The 22,654-nt window shown below is 43.8% G+C and overlaps 1 protein-coding gene across 1 annotated transcript in view; it reads right to left on the bottom strand.

The window, feature by feature from the left end:
* Positions 1-3,346: 3,346 nt before the first annotated feature.
* PTH1R (parathyroid hormone 1 receptor) overlaps positions 3,347-22,654 on the bottom strand; it is a 107,017-nt gene continuing 87,709 nt past the window's right edge. Inside the window, exons 7-13 of the mRNA XM_065744856.1 lie at positions 22,383-22,536; positions 15,617-15,677; positions 13,678-13,744; positions 10,775-10,869; positions 8,712-8,853; positions 7,497-7,538; positions 3,347-6,761 (exon numbers count right to left, since the gene is read on the bottom strand). Coding sequence (XP_065600928.1) covers positions 6,399-6,761; positions 7,497-7,538; positions 8,712-8,853; positions 10,775-10,869; positions 13,678-13,744; positions 15,617-15,677; positions 22,383-22,536 — 924 coding nt within the window. The 3' untranslated portion in view covers positions 3,347-6,398. The remainder of the gene's footprint in view (positions 6,762-7,496; positions 7,539-8,711; positions 8,854-10,774; positions 10,870-13,677; positions 13,745-15,616; positions 15,678-22,382; positions 22,537-22,654) is intronic.

The following is a 22,654-nucleotide window of genomic DNA, read 5'->3' as shown; positions in this document are numbered from 1 at the left end:
CAACCTGAATTTAGAATCACTGAATCATGGGATCATTGAAGTTGGAAAAGATCTCTAAGATCATCTAGTCCAACTGCCAGCCCATCACTACCATGCCTGCTAAACCATGTCCCTAAAATGTGAGGGTAGAGATGCCCACTCTGCTAATGTCCTTTTTTTTGGGCTTTTCTACCCACTAGAGAGAAGCTGTGTCAAAGATCCAAGAAAGCTGCTGGTTCTACTTCCCCTGTTGCTCTGGACCACCACTGTCTGACGCTACAGGTGAAGTGGGAGTCTGCTAGCACTGCCAGAAGACCAAGTCTCAGTCTTAGCTTCAACTGCTGGACTTTGAGTAGAAGATCTTTGCTCTAAAATCTTCAGAAGAACTTAAAAATCAAGGAGCAGTCAGTAAAGGTGCTTATGAGAGCTGAATAAAAAGTACTAGCATTTGGAGATCCTCCACTATCAGCCTCCATATATAGGCAGTAAATAAACTTGGGGCTAACCACTAAATGCAGCTCATTAACAACACTTCTGGTGGAGACTTTCAGGGCAAGGTCACTGGTTTCCATTCAGTTGGTCCTGATGTCTCCGAGCTTTCCATGACCAGAAGATGGACAAAGGTGGGTTCTCAGCTGTGTGACCATTCATCTTGATGAACCCCAGAGAGCACAAAGAAACACCAAGGAGACCAGATTTCTGCCTGAGACTTTCCAGGCAACACATCAGTATTGGAAAAGCCACCAATATTTTAGTATCCTTTAGTGAATCGTGTTTCTTTGCAACAACCCACCTCTGCTTTCTTTCACTCTCTCACCCTTAGATAAGACCTAAGCTTAAGATTTTGATTTTATGAGAAGTCACAAAAATAGTTTGAGTGGAACAGGGTAAGCCAAATAACTTTTTTACAAATGGAATTGCCTCGAAACAATTTCTGCTCCTTTGGGCCAACAGTATTTGCTGTCCAATAGGCTCAACCTTTCTCCTCTGTAGGCAAAAATAAGTGAGCAGCCTTCCAATGAACGTCCACAGAGATGAACATCCCCCTTATTTTACTTACACCATTTATGAAATGTTATGTTTTGAAGGCAAATTTAGACAGCCCTGGCTGATCACGATGGAAATTTATTTATAGGGTCTTTCGCAAACTCATTTCCTTTTCATTTTAATATTTTTCTCATTTCAAGACACCCTAGAGGAATGGGATATAAAATCTACTCTGTCTGGAGAGACACACTGGATGCCTGAACACCTCTGTAGCTCTCCAGGAATATCATATATGTCCTTTATTTATGCTGCAGAATGTGGCAACCCGTCAGCAATGGATGTAAAAATAATAAGAAGAAAAAAATCAAGCAGAAAATCTGCTTCATTATATTAAAAATAAATAAATACATCAATTTCCCTAGACTTGCCTGAGAGTACAACACAATTTCTCCTCTAGCAGGTGCTTTTAGTGTGAAAGTGGCATGGTGAAGACCTTCCTTAATCTGCCCATGACCTGAAAATAAATCTTCCTGGCAAGCTGAACAATTTACAGCTTGCATCCACCAGAGCAGTGCCCATTTGTGACACAGGCTACACGGCTGAGGAGGCACACACCAAACCCTTAACCCCAAAGACTGGAAAATGCTGACCTGGATCATTTTCCTTTTGCTTCCTCTATTGGGCAAAATGTCACAAAATTCAGATAAAGCCAGAAAGAGATCTTCTGCATAGCTCTCTATGAGAAGGCACAGACTGGGCTTTAGCAAACTCATGGGTAGCAATAGGCAGAAAAATGCACAGTTGTATAAGAAGCAACACTGCATATGAAAGGACTTCACAGGCTCATGCAACCTCTCCCTTGAAGGTCAACTCTTAAAGTGCTTTCTCTTAATTCATGCAGTCCTATCTCGAGTGAAAGAGACACTGAAGAGAGTGAGAGATACAGATGAGTTGAAGATTTCCTTGTTATCAGTAATCTTACTTGAAGCTGCCAATGAATTCTAGGTGGAAGTTATGCAGAAATATCAGCCAGTGAAAAAACAAGAAAACAAAACCCACTGGGGTGCCTTAACTTTTTGAAAGATCAGGCTCAGAAGTTTCAAAACTTAAGAGAGTCACTGAATTCATCCAAACAATAAAAGGAATAAAAACTGGAGATCTTCATGCTTAGTGTATTTTCAGTCTTTAAAAAATGGAAAATTCTTACCAGCTCTGTGTTTTTCTGCTGCTTCCTGCCAAATGCCCATAAACAAATAAAGGAAGCCAGTCCCTGTCTGAACTGTTCAATTTCTGGGAGAACTCTGTTGACTGATTTGGCTCTAATGTGTATCAGACAAGATGGAGCAGAGTTGAGGAACGGTGAGGAAGGGGACAAGACATGATCTCATCTGAATTAAGACAAAGCAGTTCATAGAAGGTGTAAAAACACTTGTCTGCACAAATGCAGGCAAAGTAGAGATGATGATGAGCTGCCAAAAGTCATATTTAAATGGGAGTCCAAGAAACGTTATATTTTTATGTCTATTCAGAAAAGAGGTACTCCAAGTAGAATGGACTTGGGATTATTAGCAGACTGAGCTGCTACGGGTGGGATAGAAGAGGTGGAGGGCTGGGTACCACAAGATGAACCTGCCAGAGAGGGATATTCCCTGCCCAAGCCCAGCATCTCACTGGCATCCAGTCGTGCATTTTGGCAGCTGGTTTTCAGGAAGGGAAGAAAAAGACACAAAGATGACACCATGGAGGAAGAAAAGGTGGTGAAATAGAGGCCACCAGGTCCATCGAGCCTTTGCCTCCACTAGAAGTGAGCTTGAGGAAGTCTTCCTGCCCATGTGTAAATCAGATAGGATAGGAACTGTCACCCCGTGGAGGATCAGACCTTTGCATGGGAATTGTCATACACTCATAGACTGTAGAATCAGTTGAGTTGGAAGGGACCCCTAGAGGTGATCTAGTCCAGCTCCCCTGTAAAGAACAGGGACGGCTCAAAGCCCTGTCCTTGCAAGTGCCTGCATCTTCTGGTGATGGAGAAATGTGAAGGTGACCACGTTCCATATCTAAACATTTTGGCTCTCTGCCCTTCCAGGGAAGACTGTAATTTGCAGTTTCTTCTCTGTTTCAATACACCACAGGTCGGATCCCTTCCTCTCAAAGAACCAGCGGAGGATATCCTAGGGTCCCTGGCTAATACAGCACAGCCTATACACTCTGTCAGTAGTGCAGTCTGCAACCAGAACAGGAAGGACAGAAACAGACTTTGACAAACACACATTCTACCAAGACTTTAAAGGCAGAAGTATTCCCCTGCTTTGGTATAGGCATTTTCCTTTATATCTAGATATTTTTTTTCATGAACATGTACACCAAGGAAAAAGGCTCCATTACATGTTTGTATTTGAAGAGATCAACAAAAGATTTCTTCCCTTGCACATTCCTCATGCACGTAATTTTTGTCTACATTTAACACCAGTTTTTTAAGCATTTATTCTCAACAATCTAGTGATGAATGCATTTCTGTTTATGAGGGGTGTCGTATTTGTTTATAACTAGATTCATGGGCTTTGCTAATTCCTTGAACTTTGCTAAATGATTGTCAAACATTATTAGTCTCGAGTTCTCTGTAAGAAACACAAATAAACAGTGAGTCACCAGTGTTTTTGGTGTTTTGTTGGTGGCTTTAATTTTGTATGTCTTTTTTGCTTTGTCCCACCAGTGAAATGATACCAAGTAATTCCTCTGAGTGGGAAAATAAGGAAGGTCACTGCATCTACTTGGCAAGATATAAACACAACGTACTTTTGGAAGGGCAGAAAACCAGAGCCAGCATATCAATGTGTTTCTCTCTCATTGGCAGCTCAGCCACACGGGATGCTGAATAACAGCTGTACACACTCTGGTAAGAACTTCTCCCCCTTTGATTCCCTCCTGAGGCTGTGCCAATGTCTGCAAGGAAAAGGCAAGCAGCGAGCGTCGTGGGGCTGACCCAGATTTTTGCAGAGCTCTCCATGCCAAACTTTCACTAGAGCTGACTCCTCTTGCAAGATTACTTAACCTCTCTGTAATACTAATGTTAGCATTGTTATTATTGCTCATAGTAGCAACAAGAACAAGAGAACATAAAAAAAATGATTATGCTTTGAAAACCTGACGATGCAATCGCTGCCATTTGGTGGTAAATGGTTATGAGGAGTTTTGAGTTATTCTAATGATACAAAACAAAGTAAAAACCCAAATATCACAAGTAAACACTGGCTTTTAAAGACTGGCTGATGTAGGTCTGCAGCTGTTTGAGAGGTGCTTCAGTTCCTTGCAGAGGATTGCCTCTCAGCCACTACATTCCCTACCAATCCTGAATCCAAAATCCAGAGATATCAAGTGGAGGAGGTTCGTTACTACACTGAGATTCAGCCTGAGAGGTTACCTAAAGAAGGTGTGGGACACAGAATACAGAGGCAAGATCTCTAGGCTCATCCTGACTTTCAGAATTTTAAGGAATTTAGCCCTTAATACATACTCAGAAGTTGCAGTGTGAAGTGACTGGATGCATTTCAGAAGTCCTGGTCAGTACACCATAGCAGACATACCTAAAAAATCAGCATAGACACTAAGAAATTCCATAGGCCCTACCTGCATCCTAAAGGACTTTGCAAACTGCTTCAATTACTGTTCTCTACTCCATTTCACTAACGGCCAGGTGGAGTAAAAAATACTTCAGCTTCCAGAAACTTGCCCAGAGGAAGTGAAAGCATCATGAGGGGCTGACTTTCAGACTGCAGCAAAGGAATAGTGACACGACGATGGACAGAAGAGAAGATCCAGGAACAACCTTGCCAAAACCACCAGCAACTGACAAACTATTCCAGTCCCCCTCTCTGGTAGGAATCAAACATTTCATAGAATCATAGAATGGTTGGGTTGGAAGGGACCTTTAAAGCCAATCCAGTTACAACCCCTACCGTGGTTGCCCCCCACCAGATTAGACTGCCCCATCCAGCCTGGCCTTGAGCACCTCTGGGGATGAGGCATCTACAGCTTCCCTAGGCAGCCTGTGCCAGTGCCTCTCCACTCTCTGCTTAAAGATTTTCTTCCTAACATCTAACCTAAATTTTCTTGTGCTCTTCCCTTCTCAGGCAGCCTCAGCCTCAATAACATTTCATCTTCTAAGTGTCCCTAGGCAAAGTCCGTGACTTTGGTTGAAATTATATTTCATCACAACAGATAAGATTCTGGTCAGATGTCTATAAGTGTGTGTGAGACTCATTTGAATGACCTGATCACTAAGAATGGGAAAGAAAGAAGATGCTCAGAAGGTGACTGCCCATGAGCCATCTTTGTGCTTTTGCCTGGCAGAGTTTGCCCTTGGACCCCATGACGGTAGGTTTGCATCCAGCATCTTGTGTTTCTCCTCATGAGCATTTGCATTAGTGAGAAACAAGTAATTCAGAGGGAAGAATGAGAAGAAATTTGGAACATTAAGAACATTACTGAGGTCTGTTCCCATGAGCATCCACAAAGAGGGAGGCTGAGATAGCAACCTTCTGAGCCACACACACACACACACAGGCACATAAGCTGAAGATCCACAAATACCCTTCCCCACCTCAACCTGCCTAGGAGCAGGCAGAGTGGATCCATCTCCACTGCTGTATCTGGAAACATGAAAATGTCACACATTCTGATAACCACATTTCCCATCCTAGAATTGCACTGATTTCTGTCTTGCTGTGATATTCAGGTCAGGGAAAGAAGAATACAGTTTTCTGCCTTCACCCCATTCAGCAACCATGAGTTGTTAACCCTGCCCATCTCAGAGGAGATTTTTATCAAGGAGTGAGAATGCCCAAGGGCATGCAACATGTCCTAAGTTGTACCAAGCTGTCCATGTTGAGAATCTGGCTGCAAGAATGGCCAGCTATGGTACCCGAGGGGCCTTGGTCATTCTCGTGTGTGTTAGCAAACAGATTTCAAAAGGAAAGAGCAAATCAAACCGAAGACACTGATGCCTGGTGTGGCTTGTACCCTTGCAAGAAGATGGCAGTGTTCACTTCCTGCCAAGACTCTTCCTTTACTGGGTGAGATTCCCATCCTTCTTGGATGGCCAAGCTCGCTGAGAAGTGAAAGGACCATGTGCTGCTGGGCAACCGTCCCCACAAACTCTCAGCACCTCTGTTATTCAGCAGGTAGCAAGGCCCGTGGATAGCCCTGCCTCCCTGAACGCTGGGGAGACTTAGATCACTGAATATATGTGTGTGATCAATTGCTGGCCACATTGGTGGCTTACTTTTTTTTTCTTTTCCATATAACTTAACCTCTCGTTCCATAGAACAGAGAAAAGGCATGGAAACCCTTGGCACCCGTTGTGTGGCCTGATATTCTTTTGCCCACTAAATGCTCTCCAGGAACCTTTTACATCCTTGTGTTTCTTCTTCTCTTTACATCACTGTCTCTCTTTCTTCTTCTACAAGTACAGTGGGTCTGTCTCCATCGTAAAGCCCAGAGCCATTCAGGTACTCCTCATCTTTGATGTACTGCTCTGGTCCAGAAGAAGGCATAGAGTTTTCAGAAATAGAGCCATTTTTTACATAACCTGGTAAATTTCGGTGTCCATTGAGGGTCCCTGGTATAAGTCTTGTATTGAGATGAAGGGCAAGTGCCCCTCTCGTGGCTACATTTGTGATGCTGGTGTGGGAAACCATTGGTCCATAACTGTAGGTTGTGCTCCCACTTCGTGCTTTCCTTTTAAAATCAAGTGCTAATGTCCACCTGCTCCATGACTTCTTTATTTCTGCTTGGACCTGTGAGACAAGGGGGAAAAAAAGCATGAGTGGAAGGAAAAGGAATAAGAGAGTCATCAGAAGGAGGCAATATCCACATGGATGGGAACTCTCTGGGGGGTGAAATTAGAAGGAATATCTTGGGTTTATGCTGCAGGACATAAGGAACATATCTGTGGTTGCATTTCACCTTTGAATCCATGACCTTTGGCTATAGCAACCTCACATTTCTCCAAAGAACATAATTATGATCTTTCCAGTGTGCATTCACTGATCAGCTAAGTTTTTATTAAATAGCCAGAGGGAATTAAAGGAAACAAAGACAGCTCAGAAACAATCTGAAAATTAAAGCTCACTGCCTGAAACAGAATAAAAAGTTCAACAAAGCTTGGCCTAACAAAAGAGCTTGATGATTAGACAGCTATTCTATCAATCCACTTTTATTTCTGACACAGCTCTGGTATTAAGAGGCACTAAACAGCCCTTGTGCTGGGAAAAGAAAAAATAACCACACTTTTTTTCCCCCATTAGCTACTTCCAGTAGTTCATTAATTGATGCAGATTGATCTGTATGTCTTATATGACCAAAAGGAATGTATGAACTTTCCATGTAGATGGACAGATCTTTCAGTGAGTGCAAACTAGGGCTGCATCTCTAGAATAAGCAGGGTACAACGATGTGCATCCACCTTACCATCCACATTTGGAACTAGCTGAACAAAGTTAAGACAAAATTAAGAAGCTTATGACTCTTACCTCTCCATTGCAAAAACAGTATATGATGGCAACGAAAAATCCCTAGAATGAAGAAGAAATAACACATTAATGTTAATCTTGCTGCATCTGAGTGTCTGTACCCTGATAAGCATTCCTGTGTTTCTCTGAAATCAATGATGTTCATAGCTTTTTGCATATAATATGGGTAGGAAAGCTTGCATCGTTCAGTAGGGTGTGAGAGGCAGACAGAATAGCCATTTTCCTGCTGACTACTGACAAAGTATGTAGACTGCATACATCCCCTGGGTCATTCTAACCTTCCCCTGTGCTGATCATCTGCAAAGCTTTTGAGGCAGTGGGAAAGCAGTAAGGTCTCCATCACTGGAGGTGTGTATGAGCATTCTGGATACACATTTTCAGTGTTTCTCATGTAGCTGATCCTGCTGTAGGGCAGGAGATGGCTCTGGTATGGCTCTTCTAGCCTTGGCTGAAGTGGGTAGGGCCAAACTGGCTGAGGGGGACCAGCAAAAGAACTCAGACGTGAGAAAGGCCAATTTTTTTGTTGGCCAATATTTTGTCCAGATCTTGGTGGGGTTGGTGGTTATTTTGCACCCAGAAGGAATTATGGAGGTGCATGAATGCAAGCATTGTCCCCATCTCCTTTACAGTTTCTCTAAACTTTCATCTGGTCAGACCCACTGTTCACCTTTCATTATTCACACCAGTTGACTGTGATGATAGGTAGTAGAATGTAAGCCAAAAGTTAGTCTCTCAGGGAAAGGGATATAGTGACTGTGCAACACAACTCTGCTTGCAGATAGTTACATATCCCTCCTGTTGTGCTTTATGTAGGACCAGTCCTGTAAATGAACTGCATATTGCTCAAACCTAGAACTGAGGAATGAATTCACAGGGCTGAAAGACAGCTTGGGATAAGTAAATTGGAACAAATTTGAAACAACATGTCTCTGGATCTCTACCAGCTTATGTCTAGCCTGGATCTACATGGATATTGTGGGGCAAGTTATCTTTCAACAGCAGCACACTAACCCTTTTTACCCTCCGTTTTGCAAATATAAAACATACCTACTGCTAAAATATTGTCAAACGATCTTGTGAATGAAATTTGGCATACTGTAAACACAACCCTGTTTCCAAAGAGAACATTTTGCACTCTCATTTCCCTCTTGTCTGTGATGAATTTCTCACAGTTTGTGTCCGTAGTTTAACAGCTACGACACAGTTAACAGTTACCTGGAAAGAGTTGAACAGCATTTCATAGTGCATTTGAACTTGCCAAAGAATCCCTGACACGTCTGTGTATGGCATAGCCATGAAAACAATATAGTGAACGCCAAACAGAGGCATAAGGACGAGGGTAGATTTCAGCAGCTTCCTGTAGCAACAAGGAAAGAGAAAGACACGGAGTCAGTGGATGGAATGAAACTCCCACCAGGCCAATCCTTCTCGTACCTTGGGTGTCTGACATGTATGATTTCATTCTGGCTTAACATGTACCCTTGGCTAGTCCTAAGTATATCTTACATTTGCAAAAGCATTGAGTCATCTCCAGTTGTTTCTTCTCTTATGATGTGTGACAAAACCCTGTCCATCCTCCAGCACATCTTCCTTTCTACACACATATCCCCCTGTGATGCCTGATGTAGGTACTGGAGATGAAGGCACCAAGACTTCTTTGTCACACTCAGAGGATCCACTATTTTGGGTCAGGAACATGGAAAGAAGGTGGAGGAGTGATATGGACCTAGACCACTGACTCCAGGTGGACCTGTTTGGCAGGAGAGTTGGACCACATGATCTCCATGGAGCCCTGCTGACTTCAGCCTTTCTGTAATTCTGCAATTCTGTCTGCTTATTGAAGCAAGACATAAAGGTCCACCCTGGGTTGGTGCCTTCTGTGCAATGATAGGGAAAGAAGTGCCCCTAGGAGCAGGATCGTGGTTAGTAAGAAGAGGTTGGTGCAGTAGGAGGTAAGGAGGAGATCTTCACTCTTAGGAGGCATTTTGGATTGCAGCATCTCAGAGAGGTGGTGGATGCCCAGTTCCTGGGGACATTCAAGGTTAGGCTGGACGGGGCTCTGAGCATCTGATGGAGCTGTGGCCGTCCCTGATCATTACAGGGGAGATGGAACAAACAGTCTTAAAAGTTCCCTTCCAACTCAATGATTCTATGAGTCTGTGGTTCCCTGGTTAGCTCCTGTTTGAAGAAGTCCATCTCAGCACAAGACCAACAGCAAGGGGTAGGAGTGAGCTACAGCGTAGCCCTGAGTACTTGGCTGGGTTTGCTCCTGAGGGAACCAGCCTTGCCTGGAAGTGATGCTAATTGAAGGATTAAGCCTGCTGCCAAGAGTTACAACAAGTCATCGAGTGCAGGCAGTTATTGAGAGGGGCAGACATCACTACCAGAAAGCCCTGGTACCATCTCTGTCCAGCCACTGGAAACCACTGAGGGAATGTAAAACATTAAGGAGCAGGCCTCATCCAAACCATAATTAATAGCAAGCTTCAGCCAGGGATAAATAAATAAATAGATAAATCAGAGCTCTGACAGGGCAGCAAAGGAAAATGGAGAGAGATTTTCCAGCCAAATCTCATTCCTGCTTCAGATGAAACATCTTGTGTTTGGAGAGTGAGACGGTAGCAATGACCTCATGGTTTGCAGCCCAAATCACTCTCTTCTTCCCCCTCAGCATGTGTCCTGCTTGTCTGTCAGCTCAAGAGATGATGAGAAGCCTCAGGAGCTCTCAAGCAGCTGAGGTGGCTCAGCAATCTTCTTTTCCTTTTTTGACTATGCTACAAATATCCTAAATTATCAAGAGAATAGGGCTGGCAGGACAAAGGAAAACAAAACAAATGGGGAAAGGCCAGATTTCCAGCAAAGTCTCAGGAAGCACCCAGGGAAAGGCAGGTTTAACAAACAGACCATGTTTTGCAAAACACAGGAGGGAAATCGGCAAAAATAAATAAAACAGTAAATGTTTTAGGGGTATCAACAGCATACACAATGCTTTTATTTTTGCACTCTTTGTTTCAGGCCAGCATAGTCACTTCCTAACTGGCTGGATGGACTGAACTCCTCTCTGTACTACAAGACAAGTCCCGTGGGTTGGACTGGAGAAGCTTAGGGGAGGTTTAAATGGGTGGTGATTCATTCTGCATTACACAGATGACATTCTTCTTGCCTTGTTTTGGGTGTCTACAGTGTCTTCAGCTGAACCAGACACACTGGGCTCCCTCTGTAGTCAAGTGGGGAAGCAGGGACTTTGACCCAAAGCATGAGGAGGGTATGTGACTCACCTGTACTGTTGTCGTGAGTCACACCTCCCTGCATTTGTTTCCCGTAGCTTGGTTGCTAGGACTCTGATTATATTGATAAAAAGAATAAAATTTACCTGGAAGAGGAAGAAAAAGAAACAACAACAAAATATAAGAGAGATTCAGTCAATGCTCATGTTGTCCATTCAGTGTCTCCCCCAGATGAGTCAAAGGGCTGTGATACACAGTGATCCTGTGATTGTGTTGTGTATGAGCTGGAAGATCTTCTCCTATGCAAGAGATGAACTCCCCAGGAAAGACTCAGTAGTTGATGGGTGAGATTACTTCAGCTATGTTTAATCCAAAGGGTTTCAAGAGAGAGTAGTGGCTTTCTCCATGAAAGTGTAGGCATCCCAAATGAAAACACTGACATCTGAACCATCCAGCCTGAGCTGTCTTTTGCATGAAGCTGGCTTACAACTCTGTGTGGGCAGTTTTAATGACCGTATAAACTTCTCAGTCTGAGTTCGGTGTCCAGGGAGAAGAGTGAAATTCAGTTATACTTGTCCCTTGCAGTCAACCCAAGATGAAGGTTGCCTTAGGCTGAGAGAAGCTTTAGAAAGATGTTTTTCCATGTTTCCATGCACAGAAATAAAGAAGACTGAGGAAAACGCATCACGTAGAAGACACAGAGTAGTAGGCATAACTAGATGTGATAGATCAAGAACACAGATGGGCAATATAACTTTATGGAGGAGTGTTTAGTGTGGACCAGATAAGAACAGTAGGGACAGCAAAAATATGCAGAAAATGATATGTTTGCTAGCACATCTCTGCTCAAATGCTGAACCTGGCTAACCCAGTCCACGCTCGTGGTGAGCAGTGCAGGAAAAGATAATGTCTCATGGTTACACTGATGCTTGTTAGATGCAAGAAATAGGGAGATTTTGGAAGGATTCCTGTTTTTTTGTCTGTCCCTGGAGTTTAGTTTCACCGAGGCCAGGATTGTGCCTGCTGTTGCCCCACTCACATTCATTCTTGGTGACTAAGTGAGGCCACATGCAGAACCATTGTGTAAGCACCTATATGGCTGCATATTGCTGGGCCTATGGGCATCTCTGGAGGTTCACAGCAGTCAACTGACTTCTCAGATAACAGTACAGCAGCATTTCAAGGAAACAAATTACCATGCCACACACAGGCTCATAGTTCTACACCAGAAGGGATTATTGTGGACCTCTAGTTCGATCTCCTGCAAAATACAGCCCACAAGACCTCCTTGTATTCATTTTGGTTTGAGCTACAGCAGATCTGGGCTTCAGTGTTTCCATGACGGAGATCCTACCACAACCATGGGAAGTAGTTCCAATGGTTAATTATTCTCACTGTTAAAACAAGTAGTTCCCTGAACAGCTGAATGAACACGGCCTGGTTTGCTATGGCTTTGTCTTCTGTGGTTGGATTCCTTCTCCTTTAACGAGGTGCAAGTTCATTTCAAACAGCTCTCCTTTGTGTTAAAAAGGAGTAAGGTCACATTACGCCCTTTTCCTTGAAGGGGCATTAGTAGAATTTCTCTCTCCTGTATCTATTTGACTGTTTTCATGAGGTTTGTGGGAATTTAACATCTATGCAATCCCATTTGGTTAGAATTTACAGACTAGCATAAAGGTTTTGAGAGAGGGATGGGTAGACCATGGGCAGAGAAGCACATGGCCTACAGGCATATAATTCATTTTCATTGGAAACCAATGTCTGAAAAAAAAAAAAAAAGCCAAGCTTTATTTCTTGTATGACTTTTTCTAGCTTCAAACACTCAACAGTGGGATCTTGTTCTGCATATGTCCACTAAACTGGAGATACTTGACCTTATCATAGTCAGGAGGAAAACTCCTTTGACTATTCCCGAATCATGTGCTAAGTTTTAAAAGAAATCCAGACAAATAAATAGCATTAAAGCTAGCAATAGAGGGAAGGGATTTCAAGCCCCTCAGCCTTTAAATTCTCTGCAAGTACATCCAGAAAATGCATAACTTAGTCCAGCAACATATGACTAGCCAGTGTGGGAATTGAAAAAGCAGCCAAGTGAACAATATGAACCCACAGAAATTAAACAGAAACAACCCACAGAATATTTCTGCATGATAAATAGCTGCATTTGCATATAGCCAGGGTACAAGCACAGCAGAGCCTCGTGGAGGAACATTATTTTTACAAGGACAAGCCTCAATCGAGCTCTTTCTCCTCTGCTAATTGGGCTTTAAATTAAATGCAATGAGGTTGCTGGCATTCATCTAGTTGAACTATCTGAACTTCTCCAACCTACTATTTCATTTCCAATGACCACGATGTGGTCTTGGTGACTCGTTTCTTCCAAGGTGCAGAATTGATTGCTAGAGCCAGGTGGAGAATTTCTACCAAAAGGAAATTATGAAGAAAAAAAAATCCCCCTCAAGTTCAATGCAGCTCACCTCATCACACATATGATCATATTCTGAAACTGTCCTGCTGTATATTTGCAGATGGGCTGGTTTTCTTCTCACCCACACTGATCATACTCCAAAGCCTTCTGATTTTTGAGTCAGAGCAAAGTACACAGAGATTGATGCAAAACCCACTGAAGACTATAGAGAGATTCTCACTGACTCCATTCAGCTACTCATGGTTGTTTGTAAAGGGGAGTTAGGACACACAAGTGTGGAAAAGCTCTTTGGCTTGCACTTATATAACTATCAGAAATGGAGTAATAGAGGAGCATAGAGAAAGACAGGGAGAAGAAAGAGAGTAATGCTTGAAAACTGAAAGCAGGTTCTTAAGCTAATTCGGACTCTACTCAAAACAAACACATAACGACCATCTAGCTTCTCCTCATGCAGATTGTCACAGTGCTTCCCATTGCAGGTGCCTGGCAAGAATACTTGAAGAGAGTAATTAGAGTCAGTACTCACCACAATAGCTGCCAGGATGGGCACCTGAATAATCCATTTTAAATTGCCAGCACTCAAGTCCCAGCACCTGAGAAGAGATTGACATCCCATCAGGAAACCATAGGTTACAAAGACCAACAGATACAGTGTCTCCTTGGGTAAATCCTCCCTGGAATTATGAGGTTTCTCCAAAGCCTGTTGGGTTGGAAAGGCCTACCAGTAACCCTTCAAAGTAGCCCCCTTTCTGCTGTCACACCTTTCAAAACTGAAGCTCCTGTTAAGTTTACTTAAAGCTGTACTGTCTATACGGTGGAACAGCTCTTTCTATAGGGCCTGCCCTATGGGCAGGACCCACTCTTTCCCACTTCTTCATTTTCTTAGGAGCAAAACATGCATTGAAAACAATTTGGTTTCTACAAAAGCAAAGGGGACTAAGATGGGATTTGCACTGGCTGAAATGGCCTAATCCCACCCCTCAGAATAATCCTGAACACCTTTCCTTGGGGATCAGTCCTGCCAAATACATGGTGGTATGGAGAATTCTGTTTTTTTCACATTCAGATTCTGTGCACTTCCTTCAGCCTTGCTTTCATAGTGAGACCCCTTCTACACAAAAGCCTTTATCTTCTCTTTGTCTCTAGCCCTTATCCAAATGAAGACTGAAAGGGCAAGCTGTTGATGGCATGGACATACACCTATGGTCTTCCATCTGCTGACGGAGGGGCTGGACACTATTTCCTCCCAGGCATTTCCAGCAGCCATGGAATAAGGTCACTTGGTGTTAATTACTCTGTTTGAATTCTCTCCAACCACAGAGAGAGGAGTGCCACAGGCTTTTCTTTATCTGAGCCAGACAGCCCCCAGATGGCAGCTGCAGTTTTCATTTCATGGGCCAAACTCTGCCCAGGCAACTATTCAAGGAAAGTGAGAGACGGGGGCAGAAAAACCACCGGTGCTGACTGAAAGGTTGTATGAGGACGAGACTGTGCCAATGCAGATGCGTCATAGTTCAGTTGCTGTTCTACCAAGTCTTTCCAAGCCTGCAGCTTAGGATTTTCCCCTTTGGAAAGCAGTTTCATCTTAGGCAAAGCCATATGAAAAGTTGTCTGTGGTCTCCTCAAATTTTGATGCCCTGTTCGGCGTGGATGAAACCTGTTGTGTGGTCAACCCCGAGCTGTGTGGTACTGGGGTCAAAGGTGGTTATGCTGAGCCTTGAGGGTTGGATGCTATGGGTGCTTTCTTCAACTTAATGGAAGAAAATGGGGCCTTGGGGTGTTTGTGTAGGACCAAAGAAACAGTTAATTTGGTATATTTTTTCTGAAAGTGGTCAGAAGTTCATACTTAAGGTTAACTGGACTAGAGAATAATCACTATTCCAGAATATTCTTCCAACAATCTGCAGTTCAGGATGACTTCCTGTGTCAGTATATTACTGAGTGCTTAATACGTCTGGAGGAATTTATCTTCCATGAGTTTTACAAATCCTTCTTAGTCCTAAATCCACGTTGGCATCCACATCTCCTGCAGCAAGAAGTTACAGATTCACCTCCTCTGACTGTGCTGAGCCTCCTACCTCCCAGCTTCATGCAATGCTTTCCAGTTCCTCTACTGGAAGGAGAAGTGAATGACTCAATTCTACCATGCTCTGCAGGTCATTCATGATTCAGGCCATTCCTGTCTCAGCCTAGCTGTGAAAGAGTTTCCTTCAACCCCACGGATAACGTCTGCAGGTGTTCACATTCACCCAATTCTTTAAAATTCTGTGAAGCCAGGAAAGTTGCGCCCACGTTAACCATATCAGTTTTCTAACTCAACAGTTTCCAAACTTCATGGCGGCAATTGATTCTGGCTTTGCCTAGTTCTTTCTTTTTCCCTTTCGATTCACCCTCAAAGTCACCTATGCTGAAAACCCCACAAAGACTTCACAAAGGGAGAGAAAAGAAAATCCAACTGGACTTACTCTGTGTCAGCTAGAGTGGCTCTCACGCTGGCCCACGCTGTAACAAATACAGCAGGGAGTCCTGCAAAGAAACACAGATCAATGGGATCAGTTTGGAGCTGCAGTCTCGATTAGCCTAAGATCAAGTGGAGAGGGATAGGGGATGGTAGAAGGAGTTTTTAAATGTTCAGGCCTAATGTGGACAAGGAATGCATGATCTCTGTCACTCAGTGTGGCACCGTGGAGATGGGTTGATGGTTGGACTAGATGATCGTAGTGGTCTTTCCCAACTTTAACGATTCCATGTTTCTATGATTCCATGATCTTGGTCTTCTAGATCTCCTGTAATCCAGGCATTATAATGGTAAACCAGCCACAGGAAGGGAGTATTTTATGGAGGCCAAATTGCATGGTCTGGACATGTCCACCCTGCTGAAGTCTCCTGCCTCTCAAAACAGAGCAGCTTGCTTTCCCAAGCTGCCCACCATGGATGGTCTTGATTTAGGCAACTTTCTGGTTTATGTCTAGAGATGCCCACCTGGGCCGGGCCTGAGGTGGATTTGTCAGTATGAATCACCAATTTCCTGTGCCACGCTCTGGCTCTGCCTTACAGAGACACAGGCTGTAGGACTTGAACATGCCTGACTGCTCTAGCCAACTTGTTCAATTTGAAGCAGAAATGGGTTTCATAGGACACGTCTTTCCAAACACATTTGTTCCTTTGCTGTGACTTCAGGGGAAGGTGGGTCTGGAATCAAGATTGAAATGTATCACACCAGAAATGACCTTGCATACACCAAAATGCTGCATTGAATCCTGAACACCTTCCAGGCAGCAACAAAATAAGGTTTGAGCATACCCTTGGTATCTTTCCCTGTTCATAGCCATCCCAAAAAACCCTCTGCAAGGCTCAAGCCTTCCCTTCTGGGGATGGAGAGCAGAGCTGAACAGGTGTGAGCTGTGTGGTACCAAAAGGCTACAAGACAAATCTCGTCCCATTTGATTTACAGGAATAGATGTGGCATAGGGCAAACTCACCTATGATCCCTGACAGAACCAGTGTAAAAACTGCACTGCCCTCTGCTCTATGGATAATAATTAATAAATATTTTTCAGTGGTCATCAAGACAGTGCCTGACTGATATACCGACCAGAGCAGTAAGAGGTAGCCATCAGCTGAAGGAAGAAATTCTGGAGGTGATTTGCTTTATTCTTATTTTGTTTTGCTTTGAATGAAATGTTCAAGGGCTCTTTCATAGGTCCTGACTCTCATCTAATTTTCTTTACTCCATTTTGATTTTTACTGGCCTGGATGGTTTAAAAGCTTTACGAAGTATGAGAAACTTGCTGTATAAAGCAGACAAATGCTGGAATTCAGAGTAATACTTGCAAAATACTCTAGCCCAAGGTTAACTCCCAAAGGAACCATCCTCTTTTTAGCACAGTTACCCTGGGCATCATCTTTTCCCTGCAAAAAGTAAAAGAATTGCCAATATCCAAATGTAATCTTCTATTTATTTTTTTAGGGTCCAGTTCTGCTTTATTTGTACAACTGAGTCCCCTACTGGCTTCCCTTAAAAGGCAGGATCAAATCCACAGTAGCTTCCACAAATTCCAGAAGAATAACCCCTTTCAGGTGGGGGAAAAAAAAATAAAAATTAAAAAATAAATAAAGGCGACATTTATCACCGCTGACTGTAAATATGCTGTTTGCAGCCTAAGCTCATCGGGGCTCGGCGTGCAGAGGCACACGCTTAACTTTCAGCATGCACTTAAGTCTCATTAGAGTGCTTAAAGACTTTCCTGACCACGGACGCTTTCCTGAGCTGGGGTGTGTGGCAGGGACGCCTGTCTCCTGTACACGTGGACAACGGGGCTGTTATCTTGGTTGGAACCTTTAAATGCTACGGTAATATAAGAAAGCGTAAATAATTAAACACAGAGCCTCACTCAGGTCCAGTGCAGCAGCGCTGCCTACAAAGATACATTTATAAGGAATGCACCCTGCTTTACCATCCCCTGTGATGGAAAGAAAATACTTCACCTATTGCACTGGGAACCTGTGAGCACGCTGAAGAGGAGGGCTTGGGGAAGGGGATGATTTATTCTAACAAGCACCATCTATTTCCTTGACACTGTTAAGAATCTTTCTATGAAAACTACATGCGTGCACCGAAATCCTGGCTGAGCTACCAAAGGCTTGGATGTCTGTGACTTTGCTGATAACATTGGTGGTATCTTCATTTCCATCAGCTGGCTGTGCTCAGAGTTTTGCTGCCCGCCTGTGAGACTGCAGTGTTCACCCCTTATGGCGATGCTCTAAATATGAAAGATGGATTGTTTCGGAGATTGGATGCACTGGACACATACTTGTTCCTCCCTAGTCTGTCCTGTACTTCAGAAAGGACACCGTTCCCATTCCTAAAATCCTGTGTTGTGTTCCAGGTTCCTAGCAACAATAAAATATGCTGGCACCGTTTTTATTGCTACGTTTACCTTTGTGCATCTCAAACGTGACTCTATTATATTGTGATCATAAATATTCTTACATTTACAGAAAGTGGAATGAGTCCTCTCTTTATCCTGTTTGTAGATGATGTTTTTAGTAGTGGAGTCACCATTCCTGGAGGGGTTTCAGAACCGTGGACATGTGGCACTTGGGGACATGGTCAGTGGGCATGGTGGGGTGGGGTGGGTTGCACTTGGTGATCTTAGAGGTCTTTTCTAACCTTAGTGATTCTATTTCAATGATTCTAGGTTCTCTTTACATGTGGATTTTGGGCCACCAGGTGATTTCTTGAATTCAACCACTTTTTTCCACAATGGTAATCCAGATCATAAGATGGCAGAGTCAGAAGGCTCATCTTTCCCACCAGAAATTCTCTTACTTTCAGAGGGGGATCACTAACTCTTAAGTGTCTCCATGTGAGAGCAATACCCTGAGATGGGCCATCTCTGCTGCTAAACCCATAGATAGGAGAACCATCAACCAGAACACCAGGACTGAGCACACTTCCAAGTCAGACTCAAGCAAGTGCCCATGAGGATACAGCTCTGCAAGGAAGACTTGTGCTTAAATCCATTTGGCCAAACCTCCAAGGGAAGGACAGCATGTCTTCCAAAAGCTCGTGACCTCCTTCCTGGCTGTGTGTGCTGACAGATGCAGGAGCAGATGGGTGCACGTGCATCCTCCCCATGCCTACAGACACCGCGTGCATGACTGGGCGGCCATGCCGTGAGTGACTTCTACAGAATCCACATTGTATGCGCTGTGCATTTCCAGTCAACACACACAGTGTGTACAATGCAGGTGCTATATAGTCAGATATGGAAAAGGCTGCCCAGGGGAGTGATGGAGTTGCCATCCCTGGTGGTATTTAAGGGATGTGTGGACGTGGTGCTTAGGGGTATGGACTGGTAGCATTGGGTGGACAATTAGACTTGGGGTTCTTATGGGTATTTTCCAACCTACATGATCCTATGGTACTAAGATCTACCCATCAGATAGAAAATATGCAAACCTCAAGCTAGACAAAGTCTAGCGGCCACCCCAGCCACATTTCTTGCATGCTCACCATGCACGTATCTTCTGGCACAGAGGTAAGTGGTGCATGTGTCAAAGGTGCAAGTAAGAGAGGCAGATGCAAAGTGTCTGCTGGGAGAGGGAAGCTTATGAATAAAGACTTTATGCAAGTCTGGAGAAATCTGGTCTCTGTTCCCTGCTATTTGACAACCTTCTTGAGTTACAGGGAGTGTTTTCTCAGTTACTCTCTTTCAAAGTCTTCTCAAAGTCTCTCAAAGTCCTCATATCAAACTAGATCAACAACACTTTCATATGCATCTTGCTTTGTTGGATACTTTCAGGCAAGGATTATTTCTGTGGAGATAAATGCGTAGGGCTTCCCATCATGTTTCAGGTTGGGTATTAGGATAAACTTATTCTCAGAAAGAGTGGTAATATGCTGGCACAGGCTGCCCAGGGCAGTGGTGGAGTCACCAGCTCTGGAGGTAGTCAAAGATGTGGAGATGTGGCCCTGAAGGGACACAGTAGTCAGTGGGCATGCTGGGGATGAGCTGGGGTTGGACTTGGTGATCTTAGAAGTCTTCTCCAACTTCAGTGATTCCATGATCATGATTTTTCAGACCTGAGCACCTCTAACAATAACACATGGATCTGTTGGTCTTGTTCAGGTCTCCCTGCAACACTCACTTGTGCTGTAGCTGAAAGTCGGTGCATTCCAGCCGGAGGAATTAACGTGGTGTGAAGGAAAAATGCCAGTGGAATCAGCTTGGGTTTTCTGGCTATTGGTCATGCTTCTTAGACTTCCTTCATAAAACAGCTGCATGGAACTTGAAGACTGCTGGAGAATTTATTGTTTCCCATAATGCCATTATTTATTTATTTGTTTGTTTGTTTTTGTTGGGTGCTGGCAAGAAACACATTCCTTTCTGCCATCGGTGCCCCCTTTGCAACTGCAGGAAGGGTGCTGCTGACTTCCATGAAGCTGTGCTCCTCTATGCCAGTGAGGACATGAACCGAAAAGATCCAACTGAAACCTTTGGGCCTGGCTTCAAAGACCAACTTTTGTTCTGGTTTCTTCTGTAGACTGGAAATAAGCTGTTGTAGGGCGATCTTCTCTTCCCCTCACCTTGGAAATTTCCAAGCAGGATAAATCCTCCCTTGTTTATTGTTGTACAAGGAGGAAAAAAGAAATCCAGTTTTGGGGGAAAATGTCCTTTCTATACCTATGTGTAATGTCATGATTATTTATTGCTGATTCCCTGTCCTTCACTGCTGTGGTATGGGCAGGATCCAGTGCCCGCTGCAGGGAACTGGAGTTTTTCCACTGACTCCAGTGGCTCTTGGATTGGGTTGTCCTTTCCAGTGCCCAAAAGCTATCAAAGCAGTACGTCTGTGCGGGTGTGTGTGTGTACATTATCATGCTAATCAAAACAAAGCAAAAACAAATGCGACGGGAGGGATCGTATGTTCTCATTCCAGAGGAATTTAAATGAAGCAACCTCAAACTTTTGGAAGCACACAGATGATTGGTGTTGTGACAGGTGTGACTTCAGCTTTGTGGTCGCCCTGATAAAATGATTATACTCTGGCAGTGGTTGGAAGAATTAATGAGAGGAACCCATGCCTGTTAGACTGTTTTTTTGGCTGCGTTATGAGCAGCATCAAGTTGGTTTTTCTCGTTAAACATATGGCATTATTTTCCAGCTGCTTCCCCCTCTTCCAGAGCTTGCTCTGGGGAACTGCATCTCCAAGTCTTCTCCGTACTGTGCAGTGACATTTTATGAGAAGTAAATTTTACGTAGCTTGAAGGTTTGGAAGAGGGTGTGGGGTTTTGTCTGTTTGCTTGTTTTGTCTTAAAAAAGAGTATTTTCTGTCTCAGAGCAGATGAGTTAAGAAATCTCCTATCTCCCAAATCTCTCTATTTATTTATTGCCCCACAAACCTACAGACTCAGCTTTGTCTGAGAGATGGATGCTCACTCTGGAATGACTCCCATCTTTACTATAAGGCAGCACTGGTTGCTTCTGGCATATGAATATGAGGTTAGCAAGGAGCTTTTGAGGAAGGAAAAAGGTTGAAGAAAGTCTTGCAGGCTGGTGAATCACTTGCATGTTCACACAATCATTTGAGTTGGAAGGGACCTTTAAAAGTCATCTAGTCCAACTCACTGAGCCAAAAAGTGCCATTCTCCCTAAACTCAGATTTGCACCATCATCTGGCTTGCTTGGATCTCCACTGTTATGTATGGTGCCAAAGCTAAATAGCAACCTGCCATTAATTCCTTGGAGCCCTTCCTAATATTTCTTCATGTTACACATTCATCCTTTCTTCATACATTCACAGACTGTGGATACCTATGCCCTGGTTTGCCCAAATTTTTAGGTATGCCATGGTTCATTCAGCACACAAAAGCTTGGGTTTTCTTCTGTAAGAAGTCAAGCCCTGGAAAGGGGATGGTCCTAAAATGTAGTCAGGATGTGGCCAGATGCATTTTGGACCTGAAACTGGTAAGTGGCCTAGGGTCATATAGTTCAGAGGTAACCATGGGTATCTCTGAGAAGGCTGTTCCTGCTGTAAGCTCCACTGAAGACTCACACTCCATCATTTGTAGCTATGTCCTTCAGGATCATTTAGTGTTTCCTGTTCTCCCTTCCAGTCTGCATGCTTCAGACAATGGTGGGCACTGTTTTTATTGTCCTCAGCCTACCCACACCTCGTAACTCCTTGCAAGCCAAAGCTTATGCCAGAAGTGAACAAAAATTGCATTCTCATCTGAAATGCCTGTGCCCCACAATGCCTTCCACTAATGAGCATCCCGTCTGCACCCACATCCCAACCCTTTCTCCTTCCTCCATGAAAAGATGTCTGGGTTAAAAGGAAAAAAAGTTTTCCCTACAAACTGCAGGCTTCCACTGGTGTTCCAGCATACGCAAAACCTCAGGAGATTTTTACAGCCCCTGAGATCAGAGGTAGGAAACTGGAGCTGAGCTCTGCTGTTGGGAGCAGATGCTCACAGTTTCATACAACTTTCCAACCCCTCCAGCTCTTGGAGGCACTTGGCAGAGCTGGGGCTAACTCAGAGAGTGCACTAAAAGCAGTTCACATGCATGCATTTGCTGCTCTGAAAAGATGGTAACGTGTCTCCAAGCCCAGAGTGATCCTTCCAGAGATTCTGGAAGGATGTGTGAATACCACAATTTAGAAGTGACAAAAGTTTCATGACAGAGCTCACACGTCCTTGCAAGAGCCATCATATCTACTTACCCCAGCCAAATAATGTGAATCCCCAAAGATACTTCTTCTCTGAGAAAAAAGCCATGAAGATGAGGCTGTGGAGATAGAGCCCTTCCACCAGAATCCAGTAGTAATTGGTTGCCAGGAAGTAGAGGAAGAAGGTAACTGCTACTTTACAACCCACCTGCAATGACCACAGAAAGCCGGGTTATGCTAGAAACGGTGTGAAATTCTTGCTCTACATAAACCCATATTTGCCAAGATGGGCTGAGAAACAAGGAGAAAGGAAGAAATAAATCAGA

Source organism: Cyrtonyx montezumae, unplaced genomic scaffold (genome assembly GCF_038088225.1).
Source record: "Cyrtonyx montezumae isolate F1298 unplaced genomic scaffold, pur_monq_1.0 scaffold_32, whole genome shotgun sequence".
Classification (NCBI taxonomy): domain Eukaryota; kingdom Metazoa; phylum Chordata; class Aves; order Galliformes; family Odontophoridae; genus Cyrtonyx; species Cyrtonyx montezumae.
Note: the sequence above shows the minus strand (reverse complement) of the source record. Positions and strands in the feature narration are given on the sequence as shown.